This window comes from Mesoplodon mirus (genome assembly GCF_964341445.2).
Source record: "Mesoplodon mirus genome assembly, chromosome: 8".
In the NCBI taxonomy this organism is placed as follows: Eukaryota; Metazoa; Chordata; class Mammalia; order Artiodactyla; family Ziphiidae; genus Mesoplodon; species Mesoplodon mirus.
Genome location: NC_138984.1, coordinates 87,000,823 through 87,026,994, shown reverse-complemented (window position 1 = coordinate 87,026,994; position 26,172 = coordinate 87,000,823). Strand labels below are relative to the sequence as shown.

General features: G+C 39.2%; 1 protein-coding gene across 1 annotated transcript in view; it reads right to left on the bottom strand.

Moving 5' to 3' along the window:
* Positions 1-8,150: 8,150 nt before the first annotated feature.
* The window catches only part of PDK1 (pyruvate dehydrogenase kinase 1), a 37,787-nt gene continuing 19,765 nt past the window's right edge, over positions 8,151-26,172 (bottom strand). The window contains exons 9-11 of the mRNA XM_082629820.1: positions 16,154-16,264; positions 12,620-12,733; positions 8,151-10,280 (exon numbers count right to left, since the gene is read on the bottom strand). Coding sequence (XP_082485946.1) covers positions 10,140-10,280; positions 12,620-12,733; positions 16,154-16,264 — 366 coding nt within the window. The 3' untranslated portion in view covers positions 8,151-10,139. The remainder of the gene's footprint in view (positions 10,281-12,619; positions 12,734-16,153; positions 16,265-26,172) is intronic.

Here is a 26,172-nt window from a genome sequence, read left to right as displayed (position 1 = left end):
ATAAAGTTATTAAAATAAAAAATAATTAAGAAAAATAAATTTTTAAGTAATTTAAAAAAAGAAACAAAAAAATGGACAGACAGAACCCTATGACAAATGGTAAAAGCAAAGCTATACAGACAAAATCACACACAGAGCATACACATACACACTCACAAAAAGAGAAAAAGGGAAAAATATATATATCATTGCTCCCAAAGTCCACCTTCTCAATTTGGGATGATTCATTGTCTATTCAGGTATTCCACAGATGCAGGGTACATCAAGTTGATTGTGGAGATTTAATCCGCTGCTCCTGAGGCTGCTGGGAGAGATTTCCCTTTCTCTTCTTTGTTCACACAGCTCCCGGGGTTCAGCTTTGGATTTGGACCTGACTCTGCATGTAGGTTGCCTGAGAGCATCTGTTCTTCGCTCAGACAGGACGGGGTTAAAGGAGTACGTGATTCGGGGGCTCTGGCTCACTCAGGCCGGGGGGAGGGAGGGGTAGGGATGCTGGACGAGCCTGTGGCGGCAGAGGCCGGCGAGACGTTGCACCAGCCTGAGGTGCGCCGTGTGTTCTCCCGGGGAAGTTGTCCCTGGATCACAGGACCCTGGCAGTGGCGGGCTGCACAGGCTCCCAGGAGGGGGGGTGTGGATAGTGACCTGTGCTTGCACACAGGCTTCTTGGTGACGGCAGCAGCAGCCCTAGCATCCCTTGCCCGTCTCTGGTGTCCGCGCTGATAGCCGCGGCTCGCACCCGTCTGTGGAGCACCTTTTTTTTTTTTAACATCTTTATTGGAGTTTAATTGCTTTACAATGTTGTGTTAGTTTCTGCTTTATAACAAAGTGAATCAGTTATACTGGAGCTCCTTTAAGCAGCACTCTTAATCCCCTCTTCTCTCGCACCAGGAAACAAAGAGGCAAGAAAAAGTCTCTTATCTCTTCGACAGCTCCAGACTTTTTCCCAGACTCCCTCCCAGCTAGCTGTGGCGCACTAGTCCCTTCAGGCTGTGTTCACACCGCCAACCCCAGTCCTCTCCCTGGGATCTAAGCTCCGAAGCCCAAGCCTCAGCTCCCAGCCCCCACCCGCCCCGGTGGGTGAGCAGACAACCTCTCGGGCTGGTGAGTGCTGGTTGGCACCAATCCTCTGTGCCGGAATCTCTCCACTTTGCCCTCTGCACCCCTGTTGCTGCGCTCTCCTCTGTGGCTCTGAAGCTCCCCCCTCTGCTACCAGCAGTCCCCGCCCGGGAAGGGGATTCTAGTGTGTGGAAACCTTTCCTCCTTCACAGCTCCCTCCCACTGGTGCAGGTCCCGTCCCTATTCTTTTGTCTCTGTTTGTTACTTTTTCTTTTGCCCTACCCAGGTACGTGGGGAGTTTCTTGCCTTTCAGCAGGTCTGAGGTCTTCTGCCAGCATTCAGTAGGTGTTCTGTAGGAGTTGTTCCACATGTAGATGTATTTCTCATGTATTTGTGGGGAGGAAGGTGATCTCCGCATCTTACTCTTCTGCCATCTTGAAGCTCCTCTGATCATGTGGTTTTTGACTTTTCTTTAGTTAATGTGGTGTATCATCACATTGATATGCATATGTTGAACCATCCTTGAGACCCTGGAATGAGTCTAATTTGATCATGGTGTATGATCCTTTTTATGGTGTATTGGATTTGGTTTGCTAATATTTTGTTGAAGACTTTTGCATCAATGATCATCAAAGATATTGGCCTGTAATTTTCTTTTTTTGTAGAGTCTTTGGCTGGTTTTGGTATCAGAGTGATGGTGCATTCATAGAATGAATTTTGAGAGTGTTCCCTCTTCAGTCTTTTGGAATAGTTTGAGAAGGATTGGAATAATTTCTTTCTTTTTTTTTTTTTTTTGTAGATTCCTCAGTGAAACTGTCTGGTCCTGGACTTTTGTTTGCAGTTAGTTTTTTTTTTTTTTTTTGCAATACGCAGGCCTCTCACTGTTGTGGCCTCTCCCATTGCAGAGCACAGCCTCCAGACACGCAGGCTCAACGGCCATGGCTCATGGGCCCAGCCGCTCCGCGGCATGTGGGATCCTCCCGGACCGGGGCACAAACCCGCATCCGCTGCATTGTCAGGTGGACTCTCAACCACTGTGCCACCAGGGAAGCCCTAGTTTTTTTTTTTTTATTAAAGATTCTATTTCACTTCTAGTGATCAGTCTGTTCAAATTATCTGTTTCTTCTTCTTTCGGTTCTGGCAGGCTGTTTGTAGAAACTTGTCCATTTCTCCTAGTCTGTCCAATTTGGCATATAACTGTTCATAGTATTCTCATGATTTTTTGTATTTCTGTTGTATCAGTGGTTGTTTCTCTTTCATTTCTTATTTTGTTTATTTGGGTCCTCTCTCTTTTCTTCTTGATGATCCTTGCTAGAGTTTTGTCAGTTTTATTTATCTTTTAAAAAAAAAAGCTTAGTTTTTTTTCTTTTCTTTTTTTTAAATTCTCTATTTTATTTCCTCTCTGATCTTCATTTCCTTCCTTCTGTTGACTTTGGGTTTTGCTTGTTCTTCTTTTTCTAATCTTCTAGGTGGTAGTTTAGGTTGTTTGAGATTTTTCTTGTTTCTTGAGAAAAGCTTCTATTGCTATGAATCTCCCATTTAGAACTGTTTTTGCTTCATCCCATAGGTTTTGTGAGGTTGTGTTTTCATTGTCATTTGTCTTGGTATTTTCTGATTTCCTCCTTGATTTCATCGTTGACTCACTGTTTTTTTTATTTTTTTAGTAGCATGTTATTTAGTCTCTGTGTGTTCTTTCCTCCCACTCTGTGGCTGATTTCTACTTTCATACCATTGTGGTCAGAAAAAATGCTTGAAGTAATTTCTAGCCTCTTAAATTTGTTGAGGCTTGTTTTCTGACCTAGTACGTGGTCTATCCTAGAGATTGTTCCATGCGCACTTGAAAAGAATGTGTATTCTGTCTTTTGTTTTTGGATGTAGTGCCCTGTAGATATCAGTTAAGTGCAACTGGTCTAATGTGTCATTTAGGACCTTTCTTGCCTTATTGATTTTTCTGTCTGGAAGATCTGTCCATTGATGTTAGTGGGGTGTTAGTCTCCTGCTATGTATTCCTGTCAGTTTCTCCCTTTGTGTCTGTTAGTATTTGTTTTATGCATTTAGGTGCTCCTATATTGGATGCATATATGTTGAGTGTAATATCCTCTTGTGTTGATCCCTTTATTATTATATAATGTCCTTTGTCCTTATGGACTTTGTTTTAAAGTCTATTTTGCCTGATATGGGTATTGCTACCCTTGCTTTTTTGTCATTTCCATTTATGTGAAATATCTTTTTCCATCCTCTCACTTTCAATCTATGTGTTTTATGCCCTGAAGTGAGTCTCTTGTAGGCAGCATACTGAAAGATCTTTTTAAAATCTAATCAGCCACTCTGTCTTTTGATTGGAACATTAATTCATTGACATTTAAAGTAATTATTGATAGGTATGTACTTATTGCCATTTCAGATCTGGTTTTCCAGTTGAGTTTTGTAGTTCTTTGTTCATTTCTTCTCTTTGTTTTTCCTTCTGTGGTTTGATGGTTTTCTTTTCTATTATGCTTGAGTTCCTTTCTTTTTAGTTTTTGTGAATCTATTGCATGTTTCTTTGTTTTGGTTTGGTTTTTTTGTTTGTTTTTTAAAATTTTTTTTATTTTTGTGGTACGCGGGCCTCTCACTGTTGTGGCCTCTCCCATTGCGGAGCACAGGCTCCGGACACGCAGGCTCAGCAGCCATGGCTCACGGGCCCAGCCGCTCTGCAACATGTGGGATCCTCCCAGACCGGGGCATGAACCTGTGTCCCCTGCATCGGCAGGCAGACTCTCAACCACTGCGCCACCAGGGAAGCCCTCTATTGTATGTTTTTGATTTGTGGTTACCCTGGTTTTATCTACTTGCTTTAGACTGATAGTCACATAAGTTCAAACATATTCTATAAAAGATCTTTCTTTTCTACTCCCCTCCCCCACATTTTGTGATTTTGATGTAAAATAGGACATCTTCACATTTATCCTTTTGCTCTTAATTGTAGTTATCACTTTTACAAAATTTGATTGTTTTGTAGGCTATGTACTGGTTTACTTAAGTGACCTTCGATCCTTTGATATATTTACCTTTCCTATTGTGATTTTTCCTTTCCTATAGATTCTTACTTTTGTATTTAGAGAAGACCTTTCAAGATTTCTTTCAGTGTAGATTTGGTATTGCTGTATTCTTAGTTTTTGCTTGTCTGAGAAATTATTTTTCTCATTCTACTCTAAATGAAAATCTTGCTGGGTAGAGTATACTAGGTTGCAGGTTTTTCCCCTTTTAGGACTTTGAATATATCATGCCACTCCCTTCTGCCCTACAAAGTTTCTGCAAGGAAGTAAGCTGATAGCCTTATGGGGGTTCTCTTGTAACTGACTTTGTTTTTCTCTTGCTGCCTTTAGAATCCTCTTAACTTTTGCCATTGTAATTATGGTATGTCTTGGTGTAGGTCTGCTTGGGTTCATCTTGTTTGAGACCCTCTGTGCTTCCTGTACCTGGATATCTGTTTCCTTATTTATGGCTGAAAACTTCCCAAACCTAATTTCTTCAAATACATTTTTGATCCCCTCCTCTCTAACTTCTCCTTCTGGAACCCCTATTATGTGTAGGTTGGCACACTTTATATTATCCCATAGACCTTGTCTGTTGCTTTCATTTTTTTTCCCATTGGTCTTTCTGTCTGCTGTTCTGATGGGATGATTTCCATTATTTTATCTTCCAGATCATTTGTTCATCCTTCTGTGTTATGTAGTCTGCTATTCATTGCTTCTAGATTGGTTTTTATCTTGGTGATTGAATTGTCTAATTTTGATTGGTTCCTCTTTAGAGTTTCTAGTTCCATGTTACAGTGATCTGCATTTCTATCGATACTCTTTCTTAATTTCTTTAGCATTTTTATTACCTCCTTTTTGAAGGGTCTAGTAGACTGAAGTCTGTTTCATTAATTCTTTCAGGGGATTTCTCGTGTTCTTTTAATTGGGAGTAGTTCCTCTGCTTTTTCATTTACTTAACTTTCTCTGTCTCTATGATTTTAGGAGAAACAGTTATCTACTGTGGTCTTGAAGGGGTATTTTTATGTGGGAACATCCCTGTGTAAGACCGTGAGTCAAATATTTTTGGTGCAGGGGCTGTTTTTGGTATGGAGGCCAGTCACGTATTTCCTTAAGAGTGTGCTGGCCATTATTCCCTTGATAGTGGGTGTGATTGTTGTTGTGGTGTCCAGAGCCTTCATTGGGCCTCCTCTTTGCTCTGTGGCTGTCATATCCCTGTCAGGGATGGGGTTTGCTGCCCGGTTGTTGGAATAGAAGCCTTAAGGGTCAGGTTTGATAAGGCTTCATTGCCCTGAAGTGTGTGCTGTGTCTCAAAGGAGGTAATCGCTGAAGCAATTGAGGCCCCTGTGGTCACAGCAAACCTATGTGCTGCCCATGCAGGTATGTTCAGTTCTGCCTGGAAGCAGTCCAAGGTCGCGTTGCTTTCTCCATTATGTTCATCCCAGACCTAGTACTAGGCTGTAGTGTGGGGTGGGGTGGGCTGGTGCTGTGGCTGCAGGAATGGAGGTGTTTGTGCTGCTGCCTGGGACTTGGGCTGCCTCCATGACAGGCCTCTCCCAGGACCTGTCCACCCCAGATCTGGCCCCAGGTTACAGTGTGGGGTGGGTGGAACTGGAGAGCTCCCACTGGGAAACAAACTGCTGTGTATTCCTCCCCAGAGACTGTCTGCACAGAGAGATGCGTCTCTGTGGCACCACTCTGTGTGTGTGCTGGCAGTGGGTTCCGATGCTGGACCTGTGCCCCGCTGTTCACGTGCTGACAATGAGCTCTGAGGTTTGGCCTAGACCACACCCCAGGCCCTCCAGGCTGTCTCCATGCAGTTAGACAGGGTCCTATCCCAGGACCTTTCTGCCCGAGATTCAGCATCTTCCCACTCTGCGTTCTAGCAGCCCTGCTCTGCACGCCTTTGGGACTGGGACCCTCCTCCCTGATCGCTAGGCAAGTCAGCATGCATACACTCTCTGCAATCCGAGTCCAGGCCACTCGAGCCTCTCCCAGCAGACCTCCCAGCAGGCAAGGGGGCTCCCCAGAGTGAGAGCCTGCCCATGGGGACCTTTCCTCCTTCACAGATCCCTCCCAGGGCGCTGGTTCCATCCCGATGCCTTTTTTTCGTTTATGTGTTTGGTCCTACCCAATTACATGGAAAATATTTTCTGCAGCTTTGGTTGTGTAAGAGATCTTCTGCCAGTTTCCAGTTGGTTTTATGTGAGAATTGTACCACATGTAGGTGTATTTTTGATGTTTATGGCGGTAGGTGAGCTCCACATCCTCCTACTCCACCATCTTGATCCTCCCTCCCCCAAATGGTTTTATATCTATAATAATATAGAATTTCATGGCCACCCAATTTTATGGTCATCTCATGTCATAAATTCGAAAAAGCTGGCAATCTTGTCTCTTGCTATTAAAAGCCTATGGTTAATGACTGCTGAAGAAACGTGAAGGGTGGGTAGTATATGCCTAATTATTTCCAAAAGTGGAAACAGAAAAGGTGCAGTAATTTAAGAATGCCAGGACTAAGCAAACCAGCAGTGTGTATTTTGCCATACATAAAATACTTCACGCCACATTTTTTCAAGTGCATTCAGTTTGACTATAAGAAAATTTAATTTGGGGGGCCAGAAGTTAATCATATACAGTATTTGCAAACCAGCTTAACTCAACCCTGATTACTCATCTGTTTAAAACTTCACATTTATGGCACAGCAATTGAAGATGCAAACTGAAATTGGTTTTTTTTTTTTTTTTTTTTTTGCTTCCTCTCTGATTGGCTGTTCACAAGGCCACAAAGGGACCCTAACACTAGTAGTCTGTTTCCCTGGTTCTTTAGCTATGCAGTCCTTCTATGGAACTTGTTGGCTTTAATAATGAAGGGAAGATTGATGGTCATATCCCATTGATCAGGAACAGGACAGGAACCTATCTTTGACTAGAGGAGTTTAATTTTGACTTTCGGCTGGTACAAGCACACAGTAATGCTGGTTAAATTAAGGCTTTTCCTATATTACTTATATTGTGAAAAGTTATTCAAAGAGTATACTAACATAACCTCTTGAAAATCACATAAGAGAAGATGTTCATTTATGCAGTAAGTCAGTCATCTGTGGATGTTTGGATAATGAAAATCTAGCATAACTCAAACCATACAAACTACTGCCTGCTTTGGCAATTAGAATACACACGGAAATCTAAACACTTCCTCTACCAAGCATGGTGAGGTGCACTATGAGCCACGTAGCTTCGACTTTTTTTTTTGGCGGTATGCAGGCCTCTCACTGTTGTGGCCTCTCCCGTTGTGAAGCACAGGCTCCGGATGCGCAGGCTCAGCGGCCATGGCTCACGGGCCCAGCCGCTCCGCGGCATGTGGGATCTTCCCGGACCGGGGCATGAACCCGTGTCCCCTGCATCGGCAGGCGGACTCTCAACCACTGCGCCACCAGGGAAGCCCAGCCTCGACTTTTTGAATGTTTACAGAAAGCTGACCCTTGATGATGAAAGAGACCTTTATTTTAAAAAACATTTATATTTAAAAAAACCTAAATTGGGTCAATTTATTTTCTGAGTAAGAGTTGATCCATGTTTTCAGTTTATTGCCATACACAAAACATTTTTTAAAATAATAGGGTAGACTGCCACTTCAACATCTTCATGTAAAAACTTCACAGTGCAAGAAAGTGATTACCATTAAGTATGAAGACATCTAAAGCCAGCTAGTATTTTAAGTACAGGGCAGAATACTTTTTGTGATTCTTCCTAAAAAAAAAAAAAAAATGTTGGCATATTCTTTAAATGCCCAGGTTACAAAAATCACTTAGTATCCATTTCTTATCTTTTAGTATATTTTTAAAATCTACATGGCATCATACTAAATGCTGGTGAGGAAAAATAGTGTAAGAATCTAAAAACTTTTCAGGTAGCACAATAATTTAAAACCAACTAGGAGAAAGCATTCCCCCAAATATTTCTGTATGTAACTTTGTGTCCCTTACCACAGTAACGAAGTGAAAAAGCCATTATACCTTAAAAAGAAGCTAAAGGAAAAGACTTCACTCTTCCTTTGAAAACACAATTTCTTAGCTCTTAAATAAAGAGAAACTTTAATTTTGTGTGTGTGTGTGGGAGTGGATCATAAGTAAAAATATCAAATTTATGTCAGTTGTACAAATGTCTCATTTAGGAAAGAAATACTTTGATTCAAAGGATTTGAAACTATTTCATCATTACAAGTGTAATTTTAAGCTAAAAAAACCGTGACACATTGAACTAATAGAAATCATCCACTAGCATATCCTATTGTTTATCATAAAATCCATAATTAAAGAGTAATAGGTAAAAGATCTTTTTCCAACATTTGGTCCCATCAGCTAATCAGCCCTGGGCAAACCCCACACACCCCGAGTTTCAGGATCCTCATCTCTTATGTGAGAGTCCTGGGCTAACGGCCCTTTAACATCCCTTCCAATTTACAAATTTGTATAGCACTGTTAAGCTTACATAATCCTTTTGAGAATGAGGTGTTTCAACTCAATGTATTTTACCAGATAAAGTTCCCCATTTAAGTAGTAAAGCTGTTCTTTAAACATTTAAAATCTTACTTTAAAATTTATTTTCAGTGTACTTCCCTGTCACCTTAAAAGATGAGGTAAGACTAACAACTTAGTCTCCTGACTTTCATGATCTCTTAGACCAGGTGACTGACAGTGATCAGCAGATACAGCTTGAGCCCTCACTCCAATTCGGGGCAGCTTTGGGCTATACTTTGAGTCTCAAAAACGAAGATGATACCACCTGTTTGGTATCTCTGTCTTAAAGCCCAACAGAGTTATCATAATATACTGAATATACCAAAAATTTGTATACTACAAATTAACATTCAAATGCAAACATTTGAATGTGATAAGCCCAAGGTGACTTTTTCCTGATAAAGTATAGATATTTTTCATAACATGTTTTTTGTCAATACCTGTGCATTTACGGTTCTAATCCTTTGGTTTCCTGACTCTTCTGTAGCCAACTTGTCTCTTGCTTCCAATTATGCTTCTAATTGCACCAGTTTGTTCCTAGAGTCTAGAAGTCTGACCTTTCAATAGGTGAAAACCAAAATCTAAAGATCTGTTATGTTAGCAAATGTGGTATCATCATTACTCACTTTAAAAGCGTGGCTTCCTAACTAGGTGAGGCATCAGACTCATCTAGGAAGTGTTATAAAAATTGAGATTCCTGGGCTCCAGCCGCAGCATCTGATTCTGTATGTCTGGAGTAGGACTCAGAAAACCTTTCTCAAAAGCTCCCCCAGGTCATCTCAACAATCATTAGTACAGTTTTGGGGACTCACTGTTCTGCCCTCAATTTCTTAAATTCAATTTAGAATTTTAGCAGCTGTTAGGTTTTAGTATAAAAATTTCCCATTGCATTAATCATAAGCATATTCAAAGTAGATTGCCCATGATCTTGGCTTAGTTCCATAGGAAATCAATCATGACAATCCTTTGCAATAAAATTAAAACATGATACATTAACTTCAGAGTGAAGACAATGCATGTAGGTGCTGAAAGGTGGCTGGTTCTACACTTAACAGGGCAACTGTTTACTACTTTAATTGTAGTCAGTCATGTAAATCTGTAGATCATCTTATTACATCTGTCATTACTAAATAAAGGCTGGTAGAACTCCTCTAAAACAGAAAGATGGCTAACTGGCTAATCGATATTAAGGAAATGTTTCTAGCAGACATAAAAGTATTTCTTAAAAAACAACACAGCTTCCTGTAGAAACCCAAAGACTTCTACGCTTCTGAAGTCTACCGTAAAGAGAAAGTTGACCAGAACTACAGTTGTTTAAAAATGTTCAATTAACTGTGAAAATTTAAGTGCAAAATAGGTACAATTTCATCCTTTAGGAGATTTAACAGGCATAAATGGAATTTAACTTACCACTTATTCTATCTACCCAAATAGTTAACTGTGAAAACGACACATGAAGTATTTGGTATAATGTAGTTCTGAACACCATCCCTTCCAAATTTAATAAAAAAAACACATCTGGATTTTCCAGGGGTCCCAAGTGTGTCTAGGCACTGCGGAATGTCGTCATGTCTTTTGGTTCTCTGCTGGGAACACACCAGTCGTCAGCCTCATGGTTGGTGTTGTAATGCTTCCAGGCAGCTTTGTTATACACCGGGAGTCTTTCTATTGATTCTGTTGACAGAGCCTGAAAGTCAAAGCAGGACCTAAATCAGACATTTTTTTAGAATGCATTATTTGAGAAAATCTACAATGGCAAAAAGGTTACTACAAATTAAACAATACTTTATTGGATTTGTATTTTATCAAACATAAGACCATCTACATACATTTTAAAATAGAGCACATATTTGAAATGGGTTATTTACTAAGCCTATGGCAACTGCTTGATGTGCATGTTGAGTTTATTGCTTGCGGTAATTCTCCAGACAGCCTGGGAGCTGCTGGATTGAAGTTTTACACACGTGTGATAGACATTCTTATAAAACATGACGAACAGAAGTTGGTTAACTGAAGAAGTCAGTTAAGTGTAAAAGCATAAAAATTCACATATGTACCTTAACATGTAATCGTACAATCATTTAATGAAATCTGGGTTTGATCCTGTGTCTTCTCCTACATTAAAGTCACCAATGTTAGTTACAGCATACACGATTTCTGCATCATGCAGAGTTAACCCTCTGTATCACCACCCCACCCCCGCATGCATACCAAAGTCTGCCCATGCTCAAGTCGCTTATATAAAATACTGTAGTATCTGCGTATCATCTTTACATATCCTCCTGTATACTTTAAATCATCTGTAGATTAATTATAATAGCTAATACAAGGTAAATGCTATACAAATACAATGTAGATATTATGTAAATAGTTGCTGATGTGCAGCAAATTCAAGTTCTGCTTTTTGCAACTTTCTGGAATTTCTTTTTTCTTCAAATATTTTTGATTCGTGTTTGGATCTATGGATATGGAACCCAGGTATACAGAGGGCTGATTGTAATTTCATGTTTCTAACATATTATCACAATTAATTCACCGTTCTATTTCAGCTTCCTGTGTATCATTGAGATAAACTGTGTTCCTCATTATCTTCAAATTAGGAATTTTGGTAGGGTTTCAACCTTAAGCCACAGGTATTCCCCAAGATGTAGAAAATATTGAACTGGAAGTTTCATTCCAATAATAGTAAGGAAGGACCTTAATTATTCTATAAGACTTCATGTATTCTATTTTTTTCCAAAATGGAGCTAGAAACCTTTCACCTATACATCATATTCTCTTTATGCTGGAACTCCTTGATCTATAGACTCAAACAAAAATGTTACATTTGATGATAAAAAGGGCATCATGAAGGCAATGTTTTTAAGTTCCTCACAATTGAGATGGTTCAAAAAAAGGGAATTATCTTGAAAGAACTTAACCTTTTCAGACAAATTTTACTTTTTCTTTTACTTTTTTTACTTTTTCTGGTCTTTAGCATTTCCTATAAAATAGGTGCCATCTAGTGGCCAGAACAAGAAACTAGCGTCGCTAAAAAATTAGGTACCAACAGCCCACTGCTGAACTAATCCAGCGCTTTCTATCCCTGTAATTTATACTGATTTGTCAGATAAACACATGGAACAACCCAGGCAAGTGTGTTTCCACCAGGTGAGCTATATGCTTACGAAGAGTCACCTGTAATTGTTCCTAAATCTGTTAATATACTTAAATCTGTCATTGTAATTTAATCTAAGTATTGCTTTTAACAAAGCACAAAAAATGGGCGGGGGGGGTTCTTTGAAAACTAAGATGAATGTTTCATAAAGACTCATGAAGGAAAGCCACATAAAAATTGCTGTCAAATCAGAAGACAACTGTAAGGAACTGCATGATAATCAACAAGGATTATGCACTTGGCTGTTTCTTTTTTTTTTTTTGCGGTACACGGGCCTCTCACTGCTGTGGCCTCTCCCGTTGCGGAGCACAGGCTCCGGATGCGCAGGCTCAGCGGCCATGGCTCACGGGCCCAGCCACTCCACAGCATGTGGGATCTTCCCAGACCGGGGCACGAACCTGTGTCCCCTGCATCGGCAGGCGGACTCTCAACCACTGCGCCACCAGGGAAGCCCTGTTTCTTTGATTAAAGAAACCAAAACAATGTATTGTAAGTATAGCTTCTGCAAGAAAGACAATTGAAACTTCAATCTGCAGACCCATATGCAAATGAAAGGCCTCAGCAAGTACAGCAAAAGGCTGGTGAATCAATGTCAATTCATGTGTCTTATCTTACAAATTTAATTTTAACATAAGTTTTTGACTCCCCACTTTAACCCAGTTTTTTTTCTATTAACAAAGTCCTAATCATTATAGATGAGCATTTCTTACCTATAGTCAAAGAGATCATTTGTCAAAACAGATGAGATCCTTGTTATAAAAACTTTTATATTTTAATAGCACGAGGTAGAAGAAAATTTCATTACAGTTAAATGCTGGCATCTTATAATCAAAGAAGTATCATTAAGTCCAGAAGACTATGGTCATTACCTTAATGTAGATAACCGCATCTGTCCCATAGCCCTCTAGGGAATACAGCTTTAGGTCTCCTTGGAAGTACTGTGCATAAAGGCGTGATATGGGCAATCCGTAACCAAAACCAGCCTGTTTGATGAGAAAAATGAAATTCTATTCGGAAAGCCACATACTGAAATACTTCTCTAATTAAAATAAACGTTATTGGAGTATCCCAGGGCTATCAGAGCCCGCATCTAAAAGATCAGTTAATACTTAAGTATTAAAAATGATCAAGCTGCAGCCCAGTTGAGTACTGCATTAGATGGCTTCCCTCTGGTCATTTAAAATTTCTCATTATTCTTATTTGTATAAAACGACCTATGGGGGTCTAGAAGAAGCACATTTCTTCTCTTCTTTATTGCCCTGCTCCAGAGCATCCCAATACTGCTTTTGGTGATACTATATAAAACATGGCCTCTCTCAGGAGCAAGAGTAGAAAGAGCCTGGTGGCAGCCTAACAGATCTATGTCATGGCCTCACACCATGAACTGCAGCCCATGTTCTGAACCTGAAGAGATTCCCTAATAGTTCTCTTTTAATTCTCACTGACAGGTCACTTCCCCTGCTTAAAAATCTTCGAAGCACCAAAACCCACCCCACCTCCATCATCCCGACCCACTGCCTAAAAATCCAAGCTTCTAAAGAGCTTTCAAGACTGTAAGATCAGGTCTATCCACCCACTCTCCAGTCCAGCTGAAGTAAATCTCCTGCTCTTAAGTCCCTCAAACAGATCATGTTATTTTTCACATCTGTGTCTGTTCATTCTGTTCCCAGTATCTGGAATGGCCTTCTTTACCTGGATAAATCCTACCAATTCTTTAATACAAAGAAGAACATTTGGATAAATGTAGAAAAGGGTTTTATCACCAACTCAGATGTTCAATGACGTTCCATATAGTACTTCAGTAAAGAGTGTATGTGGATTCAGGAATCAGTGCTATTAACAAATCCAGGCTCTGGCCTTATCTACCTCTATCATGTATTACTTGATTTTTTTAAACCAGAGTTTCTGTTTACCCCTCCAAATCAACTATCCATTCTCCACATTTCTCCTTGCCCTGGGAGGCTGACCTGAACAGATGTCAGTGGATTTCTGTGCTCTCTGGTTCCAGTGGGTCTAGCCAATGGGGAACCCAGTAGGAGTTCCAAGGGAGTCAAGTCAGGGTATTCATCCCCTGCTTCTTTCTCACTGAGGTTGCTTCCCCTGGGCAGGCTAGGTCCCTGGAGAGCAAGCAGCTGCTCTGCAACTTTCCCTTCTGGGTTCTGCTATCTTCTCCTTCTCCCCTTGAGTCAGGGTGGTGACAGCTCTGCTGCTGCTAGCCAGGATTCCTGTGCTATCCCACCCCTATTTCTATAATTTGTCTCTTCGTAGATAAGCCTTCCTTGAATTATAATTTGAGCTATCTCTTTCCAGGTGGGACCCTGACTGATACATTAAGTGGCTCTAGAAATGGCCCCAAGAAAACTGCATGAGCAGGTGGCTCAGGATCCCATGGTACCTCATCTACTTTATCACTGCCTCTCCCTGAACCTACCACACCTGTGGACCCATCAGGCTTCCCCTGTAAGTAGTTAACATAAAAGTAAAACAGCATGGGCCTGGTCCACTGCTGGATCTACAGTGTCCCACACCAGCCAAAAGGGGACTGCCCTTTCACTACAGCCCCTCTCAGGGCCGGGCCTGAAGGACAGGAGTGAAAGCAAATCCTACCAGTGGGTGGAATTCAAAGTGGAACACCTACATGGACCATGGGCAGTGGCAAACGGGCTGGCTGGTCAGACTTGGAAAGAACAAAACTGGATTAACAGAGAAGGTCTGGAAGAGGGAAGTGTGGACAGTCCTCTCTGAAGAGGCTTACAGTGTGAAGACATTCCATCCATGTAGATGCCCACCAGAAGGCATCCACATGGAGGAAGCTCTCAGTAATCAGGTATGACCTGATGACCACTCCTGTGGAGGTCAAGCAGCCTTTCCCCAGCTGCACCAGTGCTTGCCTACTGGGTCCACTTACAAAGGGGTCATGACATCAGGAATGAGGCTCTGTAAAAGCTTAACAATAGGCTTGCCCTCGGTAAGGCTGTGTAGATGTATGGGAAGCCTGTGCCACATCAAGCCTCCTGTTTTCTTAAAAACTCAAATAAATTTTGCATCCTAAACAAACACTTACATGGCATTTACTATGTGCCAGGTACTATAAAAAGCATTTTAGATATATTAACTCAATCTTTATAATAATTCCGATTTTTTTTTTTTTTTTTTTTTTTTTTGCCACACCACGCTGCATGTGGGATTTTAGTTCCCCAACCAGGGATCGAACCCATACCCCCTGCGGTGGAAGCATGGAGTCTTAACTATTGGACCTCCAGGGAAGTCCATAATTCGAAATTTAAAGCTGGGGAAACTATGGTATTGAAAGGTCAAAAATATTCCTAAGGCTACACAGCTAGGATGTAGTACAGCTGAGAATGGACCAGACAGTTTAGATTCATAGTCTGGACTAGTACACTATGCTGCTCTCCACAAAAATTCTACAATGTTTGTTCACTACAAAAGCAGCATATCCCTTTTCTCCACTTCTTAGAGTAAAATCAGAATCTAAGAAGATACTAGTGTTTATCTGACCTTTTCTGTCCCACAGCACATGGATGCCTACCCATATCTCAACTTGAAAAGCACATTCCTAGAGCAATCATTTTAAAAGTTTGGTAAGACGTGAAGTGTATTACAGTTGTAGCTACAGAATCTGTGCTGTGTAACTAGAATGTGCTGTGCTATTAGAATGAAGTCCTTTTAGTAACTTCCTAGGAAAGAGTCTAAAATAGACCCATCTTATACTGTTTTTAATCATGTTACAGCATAACTCCAGTGTATATGCCAGAGAACCTTCAAAGCCTAGAAGAACAAGAGTTTTTCCAGAATTACAGGTAAGAGATCTGGCGAAGTGCTTTTCTGGGTGTTGCAGGACCATGAATGAGTCCATTCAAAAGCTAACCTTATTAAAACCTGAAAATAGGTGACTATGATCAATTAAAAAACCCATCAACGCAATTATCATTTGAGCCATTTTCAGGTTGGCAGTTAAACTGATCAGAGCTCTAGTCATACTTCTCAGTCTCAAAACATGTACTCTTTCTAATTACAAGTACTTGAGGGGAAAAAACAAACAAACACTGAAGATTAAACCAAGTACTAGTAAAGCTGGTAATTTAGGCTTCACATTAGAGATAGTATATCAAAATGTGGTTTACCACATGGAAACTACTGACACACCACTATTAACCTTGGCAACAAGAACTCTAAAACCATACTCCTTGTCCTATGCTCTTACCATTTAAAAAAAAAAGCATTTTAAAAACCATAAATTCAGAGGAAAGTGGGTTTTTTCCCCCCTAATAGCTTCCTTTCGTCCTTGTGGTGAAACCTACACAATGGCTTAACTGATTTATGTGGTAAATTATTTTATGACAAGTCACAAAAACCTGCTTCACAATTTCTTGATCACATACCAAGGGCACTGCTCGGGACGTCTCAACACGAGGCCGGGGTGCAGTTGAATACATGTAGTTGAAGAGTCGGTCAATTTTCCTCAGAGGAACACCACCTCCTCGGTCACTCATCTAAGGTAATAAAGGATCATGGCCTGTCACCAAGTCCCAGAAACAGCAAAATACCAACACATGCTGTGTCACCATTTAACTGCTGGTTGAAAAGCTCTGCTTTCCAAAATGAATACCATGCAATCCAAGTTGCGAATGTAAACACTTCCCTCACTGCTGGACTTAACCCCTTTAATATGTAGAATTCTAAGACATAAGGAACTCCACTGTAATACAAATTTCAATGCTGTGGCTTTGTGTAATTATGCAGTCACACTAATGATGCAGTACAGCACACAATGGGGCATAGGCTTAGCTTATCCTGGATGTAACAATAAATTTGTAATTCCTTTCTGTCAGGCAGTTTGGCAACCAGATGAAACATGCATGTACCCTTTGACACAACAATGTTTATCCTGAGAAAATAATCCAAAAAGCATGCTAAGTATGTATGAGAATATCCATCACAGCACTGTGTAGAACAGCTAAAACTGGATTACCACCTAAATAGGGGGCTATTTAAGTAAACTAACACACATTCTAAAACAGAATACTATTTCGCCACTAAATATTAGGTAGAACCGTATGTACTGGCATGAGAGGCTCATAAAATATTGCTAAGTACAAAAAAAAATGGAGAAGCATTTATGACATTCTAATTCTGCAAAAATTATAAAGAAGTCTAACGAAATATAATTCTATTGTCAATGGAATTTTGAGTGACTTTCTTCTTTTGGGGTTTTAGTTTCTTAATTTTTTTCCACAATTACCTCTAATACGGAAAAAAAAAGTATAATTTCCATTTTCAGGGAGGAAAAAAACAGAACCATTTCATTGTGTTTTAGAGTCTCATCTACAAGTAATTTCACAGCATAGTCTCCCAGACAACTTTCTGGTGAGTTATAAAGGACATAGTTCTTTACATTGTTCTTGTGTCATTTTCCAACTCAAATCATATGGTAGATTGAATTTAGTAATTTATTTAGATTGTCTTCATTGTTTTCCTTCAGTTAACATGGACTTGTTTTCCTAGCTATCGTACAGCTTATCTTCTAATCTACTTCAGCCATTTTCCCTTGTCACAAAATCTAAATTGATTCTATCTATAATATTAACATGGTTGTGAGATACAAACCTGCTTTTAACAAATGTATATAGATATACAGATAAAAACTGTATGGAATGATATGTATTAAAAAGCCAATTTGAATGGCTTATAGCTGAGTTTTTATATAGTCTCTAAAAATATTTATGTGCACATCTATTACTCTCACAATGGAAATTCATAGCTATTTTAATTTTTAAAATACAAATCTGCTTTGAAATATTATTTGAAGACTGGCTTCTGATGTCTATAATTAGATAACTACAGTATAAAAATATACAAGAACTTTATTAAGAACTTGTATATGTAGCATTATGCTTGAAATTGTTCTTGGCTGTGAATTCAAGCCCTGTGAAGAGATTCATTTTAGTAAGATGAATGAAGGGCTCTGGGTATTTTCTGAGATCCATCAATTTGTTAATTATTCATCCTCTAATTTAACGCTCTGCTGCACATTTACTGGTAATATGAGTCAAGTGTGGTTCTATAAATATGAAGTAAACAACACATTAGATACCAAGATAAAAAGGTACACTTCAATAAATATTTCCTGATTTTCCTTAACCTTTTGGTCAGAAACACTACAGCAATCCAGCAGGTATGAACAAGACGTGATTTCTAGCCATAGGTTAGTATGATACAAGCAGAGAGTGGAAAAGAAAGGCCAGGGGTGACTCTGAGAAGTGTCATCTCATTAGAGGTGAAGGGGTAATCTAAGCCATGGAAATATAGTTAAAAATTGATAGAGGTAACTGCTTTTGCTTTGCAGCCAAAAATGCAATAAACTGGAACCAGTACATTTTTGAAGTGGTCAAAAGAGTCTCCAAGAGAATTGTAACAGGTATTATAACAGAAACTGAGTTCTTTGGGAAAAAGGGACAGAGGGAATAACGGAGAGACAGACAGACACGTTTGGTCTGCATGTATTTAAGACAAGAAGAATGGCACTCTGATGACAAATATATTGAGAAAGAGATGTGAAAACTGAAAAACTCTAAAGATTATTTGAAGAAAAAATCAAGAATCATAGAAACATAAGCCTACACCAAGGAAAAGGAAAGAGATTGTGAAAGAGAAGGGCAGTGTGGAGTAATGTCAACAGGAAGGCAGAGGAAGAGAAGTTTGCCAATTACTTTGAAAATTTTCTCCTCAGCGCATGAAATCACCACCTCTCAATGTCATCTGAGACCTGCCATCCCTAACGTCCTGTTTCCCATAACACTAGGCTCCCTGGGCTAATATATGTGGATTTTCAGGTCCACGGGAAATGAACCACTACTAACTTGATGACAGGTCTGAAGGCAGGAAATTTACTAATCCTGAATTCACCCATAGCTCCTGAAGTTTCTTATTCAACAGCTTTTTAAGGTCCGGTTTGTAAAATTGCCAACAGTGAATGAATCAAGACAGTTAAGTTTTAATTTATAAGACATGTGGCTATAACACTTATGTTATTTACTCGATATAGACCAAACACCAAATCTGAAACAGTAGCTAGACTTGTAAGTCAGAAAAAAACAATTCTTTCACAGGATTTTTAGCAGAGGGATAAAAAGTAAAAAAAAATGTCAATAATTTCAACAAGCTAAAAGAATTGGGGAAAAAAAAATCCAGGCCTTGATCCTGAAAAGTCTAGAGTAAGTGATGGGGATGAAAGCTCTACTGAAGAAAATTAAAGCAAGCATTTAACATGGAAAGTGCTAACAAGAGCAGATGCACTCATGTGACCTGGATGTGAGGAGAGCCTGATATAGCTAAGGACTTGTACAGAAGCTTCTGGAACAGTCTGTTCAAAACCCTTATAAACCTTTCTTTTTTTAAACAGCTTTATGGAAATATAATTCACATACCATACTATTCACCCATTTAAAGTATACAACTCAATGGTTTTTAACATACAGGCATACCTGTGAGATATTGTGAGTTCAGGTCCAGATACCACAATAAAGCAAATATCACAATAAAACGAGTCACTTGAGTTTTCTGGTTTCCTAGTGCCTATAAAATTATGTTTACACTTATCCTGTAGTCTATTAAGTGTGCAACAGCATTATGTCTAAAAAAATGTACATAAACATTAATTTAAAAATATAAAACAAAAAACAATTAGAATAGCAAAGATCACTGATCGCTATAATAAACACAATAATGAAAAAGTTTGAAATATTTCAAGAATTACCAAAATGTGACACAGAGAAATGAAGTGAGCAAACGCTGTTCGTAAAATGATGCCAACAGACTTGCTCAACGCAGGGTTGCCACAAACCTTCAGTTTTTTACAATAATGCTGCAAAGTACAATAGAGTGAAGCATCATAAGACAAGGTATGCCTCCGTTCACAGGTATGTACAACCACCACCACAGTCAATTTTAGAGTATTTTCATGAAACCACAGGCTCTTTACTGATTACACTCCTAAGCAACCACTAATGTATCTCTTGTCCCTATATATTTGTCTATTCTGGACTTTTCATATACATTAAATCATAATGGGTGGCGTTTTGTGATTAGTTTCTTTCACTTAGCATATTGTTGTCAATGTTGTAGCATCCATGTTGTAGCATGAGCCAATACCTCATTCCCTTTATGGCCAAATAATATTCCATTGTATGGATGTACCACATTTCTGTTGATCTATTCGTCAGCCGATGAACATCTGGGTTGTTTCTAGATTTTGGCTACTGTGAATAATGTTTCTATGAACACTCATGTATAAGTTTTTGCTTAAATACCTGTTTTCAAGCTTTTGGGGCATATACCCAGGAATGGAATTGCTGGGTTATTATGAACCTTTCTTTATACCAGACAGAGTCCCTAAGCAAAGCCTGTCCCCCAGCACAGAATGAGTCACTGATGAGTGCTGAAGAGCTCAGTGAACCTTGATCCATACAGTGATGGATGACCACAAGTAATGGAAAGCAGCTGCAGACCAGCATGCTAAAGCACAGGAAACACAAACAGGAAAAGGTACGAGAAAGACCATGCTGCAGCACAACTGATGCCCCAAAGCGGAAGACATATGGGACTTATTTTGAATCAAACAGACCTTAATAAGCAAGTAGCTAACACATAACTAACCAAAAAATAGGGACACATTAGCATCTGGACTGGAAAAAAGTGACACATTCACATTACTTTTTCAGCAGAGAATATTCCCATATATTTATTTGTGCCTCATTCTTTTATATGAATAGCCAAGAGGGATAAACAGAAAAGAATTCAGAGGAAACAGTACAGAGAGCTGAAGCATTTTAATTTTTTAAAAAACAACTAATATCACTATTCTCAGAGTGATTTTAAAAAAAGATGAAACCAGAACAGAATACTACAAAAAAAAAAAAAGGAATAAGAAAAAAGTTCCTGGGAAATTTATAATAGAAATAAGAATTCAATAGAGGAGTTGGAAATTCAAAGTCAAAGAAATCTCAAAGTAGAATGAAAAGTTCAAGATATAAAAAACAAGAAGAAAAGATAAAAATCAGAGGGCCATTTCACAAAGCCCAACATCTTTGAAATATGACTATCAGAAAGAGAAACAGTAAAGAAGAAAGTATTTCAAAGAAACAGTGGAAATTCTAAAGGACCCAGCTCAATGGGTACAAAAAGGCTCACATCAAGTCACATCATTATGAAATTTCAGAACAGAGCTGAAGATCTTAAAAAATCCAATTAAACAAAGAAAACAACAAAACCTGTCACTTATAGCTGGTCACTTACAAAGGAACAGGAATTGGAATAAGCATAAGTCTTCTCAAAAGGAATAGCAGGAGTGACGTCAGCAGAAACAGTGGAGAAAGGACCTCCAAAAAGTCCTCCATCAAAGCATCAAAGCAAAAAGGCAAAAATTGCCAGGACTCTGGAAATTAACCAAAGGCTTGTAGCAATCTGGAGAGTATTGACTCAAGAAAAACAATAATGAGCTTTGTGGTATTTTAACTTGGCTTATTCCCACGTCCCATTCCCCCACCCATCAACAACTTGCAACCAGAGTTGCCTGGCAGCCACTGGGAAGACTATCTTTCTCTGACCTGATTCTGTGCCCCCCAGTGCAAAAAAGCCTTCCGTGCACGTACCCCCCATCCTCGGAAACACTTGTCAAAAACACTTAGAGGTAACTAATTAATTTGACAGCTGCCTGAGGCAGTCTACGACAGTTAAGGCAAATAATAGGCTACCCAAAAAACTTAGTAGGAAAAGCTAAGGAATGAGATGTCCATAGGGGCTTAGAAAAGCTCAAGGATATCCTGAAATCTAGAAGATCATGCTCATGCCCAGGGCTATGTTCAGGAAGAACCTAAGAGGGTCCTAATCCTTCACCTCTGACTGACCTTGAGGCTCTGTACAAGCAGAACCTGAAGGTTAATTCAGAGTTGTCAACTGCCGGGCTAAACATTGAAGGTGTGCCCCAATACGCACACAGAGTCTCTTGAAAAAGACTGGGAGAAGGCATTTAAAGAAACCTCAGTCCAATGATTAGTTGACTACTAAGCAGAAAGCACACACAACAAAGAATATAGACATTATAGAATTAGTTTTATAATGAAAAGTCACCAAACAAACAACTACCATCAACAACTTTACGGACCTGGAAAGTAACTGATCTTCAGAGTTGTTGCATAATATATATATTTTTTTACACCACACCCAATTTTCTTTATTAATATCTTACACTAATATAGTACACGTGTAACAATTAATGAACCAATAGTGATATGTGATTATTAACTAAAGTCCACATTTTGTTCACATTATGCCTTTTTTTCCATAACAGGACACCCCATTACGTTTGATTGTCAGGTAAATGTCTCCTTAGGCTTCTCTTGGCTATGATAGTTTCTCAGACTTTCCTTGTTTCTGATAACCTTTCAGAGTTTTGAGGAGTTCTGGAGAGTATTTCATAGACTGTCTCTCAGCTGGGATCTGTTTGATGTTTTGCTCATGGCTTGACTGGCGTAAAGGGTTTGGGGAAGGAAGACCACAGAGGTAAAGTGCTCTTCCCATCACATCCCATCAGGGGTTCCTACTATCAACATGACTCATTTTTTTTGGTTATGGTCTTTTATTTAAAAAATATCTTTATTGGAGTATAATTGCTTTACACTGCTGTGTTAGTTTCTGCTGTATAACAAACTGAATCAGCTATACATATGCATATATCCCCATATCCCCTCCCTCTCGTGTCTCCCTCCCACCCTCCCTATCCCACCCCTCTATATGAACACAAAGCACTGAGCTGATCTCCCTGTGCTATATGGCTGCTTCCCACTAGCTATCTATTTTACATTTGGTAGTGTATATATGTCTATGCCACTCTCTCACTTCATCTCAGCTTACCCTTCCCCCTCCCTGTGTCCTCAAGTCCATTCTCTACATCTGAGTCTTTATTCCTGTCCTGCCCCTAGGTTCTTCAGGACCTTTTTTTTTTTTTTTTAGATTCCATATATATGCGTTAGCATATGGTATTTGTTTCTCTCTTTCTGACTTACTTCACTCTATATGACAGACTCTAGGTCTATCCACCTCACTACAAATAACTCAATTTCGTTTCTTTTTATGGCTAATATTCCATTGTATATATGTGCCACATCTTCTTTATCCATTCTTCTGTCAATGGACACCTAGGTTGCTTCCACGTCCTGGCTATTGTAAATAGAGCTGCAATGAACACTGTGGTACATGACTCTTTTTGAATTATGGTTTCCTCAGGGTATACGCCCAGGAGTGGGGTTGCTGGGTCATATGGTAGTTCTATTTTTAGTTTTTTTTTTTTTTTTTTTTTTTTTTCTTTTTTTTTTTTTTTTTTGCTGTATGCGGGCCTCTCACTGTTGTGGCCCCTCCCGTTGCGGAGCACAGGCTCCGGACACGCAGGCCCAGCGGCCATGGCTCACGGGCCCAGCCGCTCCGCGGCATATGGGATCCTCCCAGACCGGGGCACGAACCCGTATCCCCTGCATCGGCAGGCGGACTCTCAACCACTGCGCCACCAGGGAGGCCCTATTTTTAGTTTTTTAAGGAACCTCCATACTGTTCTCCATAGTGGCTGTATCAATTTACATTCCCACCAACAGTGCAAGAGGGTTCCCTTTTCTCCACACCCTCTCCAGCATTTATTGTTTGTAGATTTTTTGATGATGGCCATTCTGACTGGTATGAGGTGATACTTCACTATAGTTCTGATTTGCATTTCTCTAATGATTAGTGATGTTGCACATCCTTTCACGTGTTTGTTGGCAATCTGTATATCTTCTTTGGAGAAGTGTCTGTTTGGGTCTTCTGACCATTTTTGGATTGGGTTGTTTTTTTGATATTGAGCTGCATGAGCTGCTTGTAAATTTTGGAGATTAATCCTTTGTCAGTTGCTTCATTTGTAAATATTTTCTCCCATTCTGAGGGTTGTCTTTTCATCTTGTTCGTGGTTTCCTTTGCTGTGCAAAAGCAATTTTAAGTTTCATTAGGTCCCTTTTTTTATTTTTGTTTTTATTTCCAAATAAAAAGGGGTCCAAAAGGATCTTGCTGTGATTTATGTCAATAGAGTGTTCTGCCTATGTTTTCCTCTAAGAGTTTTATAGTGTCTGGCCTTACATTTAGGTCTTTAATCCATTTTGAATTTATTTTTGTGTATGGTGTTAGGGAGTGTCCTAATTTCATTCTTTTACTTGTAGCTGTCCAGTTTTCCCAGCAGCACTTATTGAAGAGGCTGTCTTTTCTCCATTGTATATTCTTGCCTCCTTTATCAAAGATAAGGTGACCATATGTGTGTGGGTTTATCTCTGGGCTTTCTATCCTGTTCCATTGATCTGTATTTGTTTTTGTGCCAGTACCATACTGTCTTGATTACTGTAGCTTTGTAGTATAGTTTGAAGTGCAGGAGCCTGATTCCTCCAGCTCCATTTTTCGTTCTCAAGATTGCTTTGGCTATTCGGGGTCACTTGTGTTTCCATACAAATTGTGAAATTTTTTGTTCTAGTTCTGTGAAAAATGCTATTGGTAGTTGATAGGGATTGCATTGAATCTGTATATTGCTTTGGGTAGTATAGTCATTTTCACAATGTGGATTATTCCAATCGAAGAATATGGTATATCTCTCCATCTGTTTGTATCATCTTTAGTTTTTTTCATCAGTGTCTTATAGTTTTCTGCATACAAGTCTTTTGTCTCATTAGGTAGGTTTATTCCTAGGTATTTTATTCTTTATGTTGCAGTGGTAAATGGGAGTATTTCCTTAATTTCTCTTTCAGATTTTTCATCATTAGTGTATAGGAATGCCAGAGATTTCTGTGCACTAATTTTGTATCCTGCTACTTTACCAAATTCATTGATTAGCTCTGGTAGTTTTCTGGTAGCATCTTTAGGATTCTCTATGTGTAGTATCATGTCATCTGCAAACAGTGACAGCTTTACTTCTTCTTTTCCGATTTGGATTCCATTCATTTCTTTTTTCTTCTCTATTGCTGTGGCTAAAACTTCCAAAACTATGTAAAATAACGGTGGTGAGAGTGCACAACCTTGTCTTGTTCCTGATCTTCAAGGAAATGGTATGTTTTTCACCACTGAGAACGATGTTCGCTGTGGGTTTGTCATACATAACCTTTATTATGTTGAGGTAAGTTCCCTCTATGCCTACTTTCTGGAGGGTTTTTATCATAAATGGGTGCTGAATTTTGTCGAAAGTTTTTTCTGCATCTATTGAGATGATCACATGGTTTTTATCTTTCAGTTTGTTAATATGTTGTATCACATTGATTGATTTGCATATATTGAAGAATCCTTGCATTCCTGGGATAAACCCCACTTGTTCATGGTGTATGATCCTTTTAATGTGCTGTTGGATTCTGTTTGCTAGTATTTTGTTGAGGATTTTTGCATCCATGTTCATCAGTGATATTGGCTTGTAGTTTTCTTTCTTTTTGGCATCTTTGTCTGGTTTTGCTATCAGGGTGATGGTGGTCTCGTAGAATGAGTTTGGGAGTGTTCCTCCCTCTGCTATATTTTGGAAGAGTTTGAGAAGGATAGGTGTTAGTTCTTCTCTAAATGTTTGATAGAATTTGCCTGTGAAGCCATCTGGTCCTGGGCTTTTGTTTGTTGGAAGATTTTTAATCACAGTCTCAGTTTCAGTGCTTGTGATTTTATATTTTCTGTTTCTTCCTGGTTCAGTCTCAGAAGATTGTGCTTTTCTAAGAATGTGTCCATTTCTTCCAGTTTGTCCATTTTATTGGCATATAGTTGCTTGTAGTAATCTCTCATGACCCTTGGTATTTCTGCAGTGTCAGTTGTTACTTCTTTTTCATTTTGAATTCTATTAATTTGAGTCTCCTCCCTTTTTTTCTTGATGAGTCTGGCTAATGGTTTCTCAATTTTGTTTATCTTCTCAAAGAACCAGCTTTTTTATTGATCTTTGCTATTGTCTGCTTCATTTCTTTATCATTTATTTCTGATCTGATCTTTATGATTTCTTTCCCTCTGCTAACTTTGGGGGTTTTTTGTTCTTCTTTCTCTAATTGCTTTAGGTGTTAAGGTTAGGTTTTTTGTTTGAGATGTTTCTTGTTTCTTAAGGTAGGATTGTATTGCTATAAACTTCCCTCTTAGAACTGCTTTTGCTGCATCCTATAGGTTTTGGGTTGTCATGTTTTCATTGTCATTTGTTTCTAGGTATTTTCTGATTTCCTCTTTGATTTCCTCAGCAATATCTTGGTTATTTAGTAGTGTATTGTTTAGACTCCATGTGTTTGTATTTTTTACAGATTATTTCCTGTAATTGATATCTAGTCTCATAGTGTTGTGGTCGGAAAAGATACTTGATATGATTTCAATTTTCTTAAATTTA